At 35.0% G+C, this 8,390-nt stretch overlaps 1 protein-coding gene across 3 annotated transcripts in view; it reads left to right on the top strand.

The window, feature by feature from the left end:
• The first annotated feature begins 211 nt into the window (after positions 1-211).
• The window catches only part of LRRC63 (leucine rich repeat containing 63), a 63,907-nt gene continuing 55,728 nt past the window's right edge, over positions 212-8,390 (top strand). For all 3 annotated transcript variants that reach the window (XM_039839466.1, XM_039839464.1, XM_039839465.1), the window contains exons 1-2: positions 212-535; positions 1,232-1,298. In XM_039839466.1, the coding sequence (XP_039695400.1) occupies positions 452-535; positions 1,232-1,298 (151 nt within the window). In that variant the 5' untranslated portion in view covers positions 212-451. The remainder of the gene's footprint in view (positions 536-1,231; positions 1,299-8,390) is intronic.

The raw sequence follows: 8,390 nt of genomic DNA, 5'->3' as shown, positions 1-8,390 counted from the left end.
AGGCTTCGCCTTCAGCCCCTCCAGCCCACAGCCGCCCCGGCAGTCCCGCGCCAGGTCTGAGTAAGGGCACTGGGCTCCGCGCGCGGTGCGGTGGGGCGGGGCCGACTTCGCAGACTTCCGCCCGCGTGCGCCCCGCCTCTCCCTCCCCTCGCCTCCGGCGCCTGCGCATCCTGCAGGCAGAGTGAGTACAAGCTTCCGGTTGGTAGGACCTATTTCCTTCGCCTCAGGCTGCACCCTGCTAGGGAGTAAGGGTGGCTTGGGTGCTTTTATTCTGGGCTGCCTCCGGCTGGCAGACCCCCGACCTCGTTGCCTAAATTTCGAGGAAAATGAGATAAAAGGAAAATCCGGCTGTTCTGAGGAGTCCAACGTTTCCAAGCACCTCTTCAGATAAGGAAGGAAAATCGCTGTCATCAAGTGAGATGTACTACCAGGAAGCATACCTTGAGCGCTTATGTGCAGTCATATTTTGGGGGTAAAACGGCCCATTTGTGCAGCTCCAAAGCTTTTTCTTCTAAACTATCAACAGAATAGTGAGGTACCAGGCACTTTGATGTACCAGACACATTTCTGTTTCTGTCTTCTGGAATCATTTCTATAAAGTGCTAATTGAGACAGAGATCCTGGAAAATCTCATTATACTGAAGACTATCTTGTTTTTGAATTAAATAGTTATGGCCCAATTATAGTGGTTGAAATTTAAAATAAGCCATTATTACAGAAAAATAACAACTTAGATGTTAGATATTGTGGGTCATGGGGGTACTTTCTCATTCTTTTGAGCAAAAACTTTTTCCAGATTAAGTGATTACATTTTGGAGGTAGAGAAAAAATTAAGTATCATTTCTACTGTCCTGGAAAATCAGTATTTACTAGCTGAGGGAGCACTGGCAGATTGAATTTTATGCTAACATGGGAAATTTTAGAGCGATCTTGATTAATAATAGCATATGTGTTTTAAAATTCTGATTTATAAACCTAAATTTTACCTAGGTTCTTTCTAGAAGTTTTAAAGAATGATTTCCTTACCTTTTTTTTTTTTTTTTATATGTATAGGAATTCTACGTGGACTCAGTATAGTATTAGCACAGAATGATTTTCATTAGTTATAACCTAGATTCGAATGAATTATCTTTCAGCAACAACTTAAAGATATTCAAAAGCTTTTCAGTTCTTGACTAATAGCTGTGAAAAACAGTGCTTATTATTAATTGAAATGCAAAACCACCCACAGCTTCTTCGAAGACCTTTACCTCCAAAACTCCCTAAGCTTCCTTTACATAAGAAGAAAGTTCGTACAGGTATGTATATTAATCGGATATGTTATTAACTTTATTTTTCATAGAAAGTCCTCAACCTGCACAGCTCAAAATCACAATAAAGACACTAATAACCAGTAACTGACAAATGTTTGTCGTAAGATGTTAGCATCCAATTCAATTCTACAAGTACAGTTTATTCTCATTATTTGTGGATTCTGTAAGTGCAAATTTAACTAACTGCTAACATTTATTTGTAACCCTCAAATCTGTACATTGTTTTGTATTTTGTCTTTTTAACTCAACAATATATCGTGAAGAACACTCAGAGCTGTATATAGAGCTCTTTCTCACTCCTTTTATAGTAGGCTGAACTGTGTGCAGGAGAGAAGAATATATAATAACTCTCAGTCATTCTGGATTTGCTCACACATTTGAGGTTGAACAGGTACATTCTACCTTCTTGTTTCAGGTCTCATACTGTAAACAACTGTCCTTTTTTCTGATCTATTTAATGCCATGTTTTTTTGAATAAGTGTACTTTGTGTTGGTGATTTCACTGAGTAGCATATCCCACAAGCATAGTGCTCAAGGCCTGTCTAGTCTTCCAAAGCACAAGAAGGCTGTGATGCACCTTACAGAGAAAAATATGTGCTTACTTCAGACATGAGTTACAGTGTGGTTGGCCGTGAGTTCAATGTTAATGAATCAACAATATATGTTAAGTAAGATAATTTTGAGACCAGAGGCTTGCAGGAGCCTAACCCTTTATTATCCCTGGAAGCCACAACTCAGTGTTGGATAACTTGGTGTTCACGGACACTTTATAGAACTGCTGCAAAACAAGAATTTACTATTTATGAGCACAGTGCTAGGAACTGGGGATATAATAGTGAGCGGAATAGATCATGCCAGTCTTCTTCATTAGTTATCCTCTGTTGGGGTCAAATAATTATATAAGTAAATATAAAACTGCCCTGTGATAACTGCTGTGAAGTAAAGATGAGCCACTTTATAACTTTATATAATACCCTTAATCCTCTATTTCTGTATATGGTATCTATTGACTCCTTATTTATAAGCAATGATAAAATTAGCATATTTCTTCTTCTTTCCCAATTTTAGACTTCTCTACCACCTGATTTTAGTTGATTGCATTAATTGCTTTAGTGTCAACGTTTATACTGTTAAAATATGCCTAGTCTATAACTTGATTTACAATGTTAAATTATTGCCTTCTGATCCACGGCTGTTAAAGGTATTTAAATCACCACACCTGTATTACCTGTAATTTCCTCTCTCACTTTCCCTGCCGACTTTTGTTATATCATTTCTACATTGTCATTGCTACATTTCTATAATGTTCTGAATTTCTATATTTACACACAGTTCTTTAACAATAATACCCACAGTTATGTAGGTTTACTGCACACAGCCAGGTTTTGGGGATTTTTTTTTTTTTTGTAGTATATCCATCCATCTTTCACTTGAAGTTTCTGCTCTAGTACAGAGTTTCTCACTTATTGATGTTTTGGGCTGGTTAATTGCTTTGGGTTGTTTTTTTAAATGCATGGGGGGCCTCTTCTGTTTTTGTTACTTTGGATATTTTATGATCTTGACTATTATGAATTCTGTGTCCCCAAAGGCTTTTGGTAGGGTGCTTTGCACAGAGTAGGTGTTCAAAATATTTGTTGAATGAATGAATTCTTAAAATGATGGAAGTACAGTTACAAAAATAAATATTCAAACACTGAAATAAAACTCTAAACTAAATATCTATAATTTGCATACAATGCTAAATGCCTTAAGGAATTAATGACATAAATGATCTGGTCTCTGACTTTCGGGATCTTTCCAGACATTTAATTAAGCTTTAAAGATGAGATACATAAAATAAGAACCTTAAATAGTAATACAAAACAGTATAGAATTTATGTCCAATTAATGGTGCAGACAGTTGTTCGTAAATGTGAGAAAGCACTAGGGCAAGAAAAGGGCTTGAAATAAGACTTGAGGAATTAGTAAAAGTGGAGCGAAATGTCTGATTATAGAGACCTGTGTAGTTTTTAATGGCAAAGGAGAGTCTATTAGAACAGTAGAAATTTACTAGAAAAAAGAAATCATGGTGAAATGTGTACAAAAATAAGAAAGTATGGAACCAAGAAGACAGATATCATCTTGGGAAGCTATCTCTAAATACCTCTTCACCCAGAGTGTCTTTTTTAACATTCCCATCTCATATTTACCCCTATTGAGCATTTATCATTTTCTAGTATAACTGTTTGCCTACGTAGTTTCTATACTAAATAGTGAGATCTTTGATTGTAGTAAGGTTAGTGCTGTGTGACTGTACTCTCAGCACTATGTGTAGAGCTGGCATATGGAGGTATTAAATGTTTATCGAATTAATTAACAAGAACAGTAAGTGTAGGTTGTATTAATCAAGAAAGATGGATTGCATAAAGTTTAAGGTAGACTTCAAAAGAAGAAAATGATTTAAATTGCTTAGTAAGAGAAGGTATTCCACACAGCATGATCAACATAAGAAATGAAGTTATAAATGAGTCTTTGTGATTGTCACTAATAATTAGAGTATCTAAGGGTTCTTGTTGGAAGGTAATGAGTCATCACAGAGCAAGGTTAGGTGAAATGGATCGAAGTCACATAGATTTTTATATACCAAACTAAGAAATCTGAATTATCATTAATAAGGTTTAGATAATTTTGTGAAAACATGATAAGGCTATGTCAGAAAGTCAAGGGAAAAATTAAGTTGATGTGGACTAAGGCAATGGCAGTGAAAATCAAAAGGGGAAATCGGGGGGTATTTTTTTGATCACATAACTATGAAGGAAGAAGAATAAAATGCAAAAGCCTCTCTGAAAGCACTTTATAAAACCACTCTATATTTGTAAGATGTTATAATACTTGTAATACTTCTCACTTGGCTCACAATTTACTAACTTGCAGTAACCTGGAACAGTGCAAAATGCCCTAGAATGGGACTCTAAGAATATGAATACTGGTCTTAGCTCCAACGCAAAGGTGATGTAGGGCTTTAGCAAGTCATTTAGTCAGTGGATCTCATCTTTCTCTTTTGAAATAGCAGGACTTAATTAGCTCACTGATTTCCTTTTATAATAATTTTCTTAAATTAAGTTTATTGGGATAACACTGGGTAATACAATTATATAATTTTCAGGTGTACATTATCATTTGACATCTGTATATTCTGTTGTGTGTTTACCATTCAAAGTCTAGTTTCCCTCAGCTACCATATATTTGATCCTCTTTACCACATCACCCTCCCCCTAAACCCTATATTTGAATCTCTTTACCTGTCTACCTCCCACCTCCTTCCCTACCCCAATAGTAAAAACTAGTATATAGTCCTCTGGTAACCTCTACGCTGTAGTCTATATCCATGAGTCTGTTTGTTTGTCTTGCTCATTTGTTGCTTTTAGGTGTAGATCCCACATATAATTGATATCATGTGATTTTCAACTTTTTCAATCTGGCTTATTTCACTTAGCATGATTATCTTGAGGTCTGTCCATGTTGTCGCAAATGGCAGTATTTCATCTCTTCTTATGACTGAGTAATATTCCATTCCACAGCTCATTTAGCCAGTCATCTATTGTAGGACACTTCAGTTGCTTCCATGTCCTGGCCACTGTGAATAATGTTGCTATGAACATTGGTGTGCAAATGTCTTTTTGAATATGGGTTTTCAAGTCTTTAGGGTACCCAGTAGAGAGATTGCTTGATCATATGGTAGATCAATTCTTAGTTTTTAGAGGAACCTCCATACTGTTTTCTATAGTGACTGTACCAATTTGCAGTCCTACCAGAAGTGTATGAGGGTTCCTTTTTCTCTGCATTCTCTCCAACATTTGTTATGACTTGTCCTGTTGATTATAGCTATTCTAACAGGTATGAGATGATATCTCATTGTGGTTTTGATTTGCATTTCCTTAATAGCTAACGATGTTGAACATCTTTTCATATATGTGTTGGCCATTTGTATGTCCTCTAGGGAGAAGAGTCTGTTCAAGTCCTCTGCTCATTTTTTGATTGGGTCGTTTGTTTTGTTTGTTGTTATTGAGTCATATGAGTTCTTTGTATATTTTGGATATTAGGCCCTTATCGGAGGCATTGCTTACAAATATATTTTCCCATTCGGATGGTTGTCTCTTTACCTTGTTGACGATTTCTTTTGCTGAGCAGAAGCTTTTTAGTTTGATGTAGTCCCATTAATTTATTTTAGCTTGTACTTCCCTTGTCTTTGAAGTCAAAATCATAAAATCCTCTTTAAGTCCAAGGTTCTCGAGCTTAGTTCCTATGTTTTCTTCTATGCATTTTATTAAATCTAGTCTTATATTCAGGTACCTTAATCCATTTTGAGTTAATTTTGGTGTATGGTGATAGACAACAGTCTAGTTTCATTCTTTTGCAGGTGGCTTTCCAGTTTTCCCAGCATCATTTATTGAAGAGGCTTTCCTTTGTCCACTTATGTTTTTGGCTTTTTTGTTGAAAATTATTTGCCCACATAAATATGGGTTTACTTCTGTACTCTCAATTCTGTTCCACTGGTCCGTGTATCTGTACTGCTGCCAATACCATGCCATTTTGATTACTGTAGCTTTGTAGTATAATTTGAAGTCAGGCAGAGTGATGCCTCTAGCCTCATTCTTTTTTCTCAGGATGGCTTTGGAAATTTGGGGTCTTTTGTGCTTCCATACAAATCTGATTTTTTGTTCTCTTTTCTTTAAAAAATGCTGATGGCATTTTGATGGGGATTGCATTAAATCTGTATGATGCTTTAGGTAATATGGTCATTTTACCTATGTTACTTCTTCCAATCCAAGAACACAGAATATCTTTCCATTTCTTTGTATCTTCTTCTATTTCTTTTAATAGGGTCTGGTAGTGTTCATGAAATAGGTCCTTCACATGTTTTGTTAAATTTATTCCTAGGTATTTATTCTTTTTGTTGCAATTGCAAAAGGAATTATTTTTTCCACTTCTTTTTCTGATGCTTCATTATTAGCGTATAGGAACGCTATTGATTTTTGAACATTGATTTTGTATCCAGAGACTTTACTGTATTTGATTATTGTTTCCAGTACTGTTCTTGTGGAGTCTTTAGGATTTTCTATATAGAAAATCATGTTATCTGCAAATAGTGACAGTTTGACTTCTTTGTTTCCTATTTGGATGCCTTTTATATCTTTTTGTTGCCTGATTGCATTTGTTACGACCTCCAATGTTATATTGAATAGGAGTGGCGATAGTGGTGATAGTTTTTCACCATTAAGTATAATGTTGGCCGAGGGTTTGTCATAGATGGCCTATATTATGTTAAGGTATTTTCCCTCTATACCGACTTTGTTAAGTGTTTTGATCATAAATGGATGCTGTATCTTGTCGAAGGCTTTTTCTGCATCTATTGATATGATCATACGATTCTTTTTAATTTGTTTATGTGGTGTATCACATTAATCGATTTGCGTATGTCAAACCATTCCTGTGCCTCTTTGATGAAGCCCATTTGATCATGGTGTATAATCTTTTTAATATGTTGCTGCATTTGGTTCACTAGTATCTTATTTAGGATTTCCACATTTGTGTCCATAAGAGATATTGGTCTGTACTTTTCTTTTCTTGTGTCATCTTTATCAGGTTTTGGTATCAGAGTAATATTGGCTTCATAAAATGTGTTGGAAAGTATTGTCCCCTCTTCGATTTTTTTGGAAGAGTTTGAGGAGAATAGATATTAAATCTTCTTTGAATGTTTGGTAGAATTCACTGGTGAAGTCATCTGGTCCTGGACTTTTACTTTTTGGTGGATTTTTGATGATTGTTTCCATTTCCATACTGCTGATCAGTCTATTTAGATTTTCCAGATCTTCTTGATTGTCTAGGAAGGTTGTATTTTTCTAAGTACTGGTCCATTTCTTCTAGGTTATTAAATTTGGTGTTATATACTTTCTTGTATGATCCTTTGTATTTCTGCAATATCAGTCATAATTTCCTCTCTTTCATCCCTGATTTCGTTTATTTGTGTCCTTTCTCTTTTTTCTTGAATAAGTCTAGCTAGGGGTTTGTCAATTTTATTAACCTTCTCAAGAACCAGCTCTTCGTTTCATTTATTTTTTTAGACGGTTTAGAGGGGGTCAAGTATCGGGGCAGGGTGATGTGGGTAAGGTGGTCAAATATATGGTAGCTGAGGGAAACTGGAATTCGAATGGTAAACACACAATAGAATATACAGATGTCAAATAATAATGTACACCTGAAAATTATATAATTGTATTAACCAACATTTCTCCGATATACTTAAAAATAATAATAAAGTTTATATGTAAAGACAAAAGACCTAAAATAGCCAATACCACACTAAAGAAAATGAAGCAAGTAGGAGGATTGGCACTACTCAATTTCGAGACTTTATAGTAATATAGCTACAATAATCAAGACAGTGTTATATTGAAAACAAAAAACAAAAAACCAGACAAATAGATCCATGGATGAGAGTACAGAGCCCAGAAATAGACACACACACAGATATAGTCAACTACTCTTTTACAACAAAAGCAAAGACAACTGAATGGATAAACTATAGTCTCTTCAGTGAATGAAACTGAAACAAGCTAACTGGGTATCCATATGCAAAAAAAACAAAAAACAAAAAACAAAAACAAAACAAAACCCAAAACAAAACCTAGATTAGACTTATACTTTTCACAAAATTAACACAAAAGAATCATAGGCCTAAATATACGAATGCAGAATTATAAAACTTCTAGCATAACATAGGAGAAAATATAAGTGACTTTGTGTTTGGCAATGACTTTTTAAATATGACACCAAAAGAACAATTTATGAAAGAAAATTTGATAAATTGGACTTCATTAAAATTAAAAACTTATCTGTGAAAGACATTGTTAAATGAATAAAAAGACAAGCCATGTACTGGGAAAAATATTTGCAAAATAAATATCTGGTAAAGGAACTGCATCTAAAACAAAGAACTCTTCAACTCAACAATAAAAAAACAATCTAATTAAAAAGTGGGCCAAACAAACACCTCACCAAAGAAAATATCCAGAGGCCAAATAAGAATATGAAAGA

The sequence above is a fragment of the Pteropus medius genome, unplaced genomic scaffold, assembly GCF_902729225.1.
Source record: "Pteropus medius unplaced genomic scaffold, Ma_sr-lr_union100, whole genome shotgun sequence".
In the NCBI taxonomy this organism is placed as follows: domain Eukaryota; kingdom Metazoa; phylum Chordata; class Mammalia; order Chiroptera; family Pteropodidae; genus Pteropus; species Pteropus medius.
The sequence above is the reverse complement of the archived record's forward strand: the minus strand, read 5'-3'. Positions and strand labels throughout refer to the sequence as shown.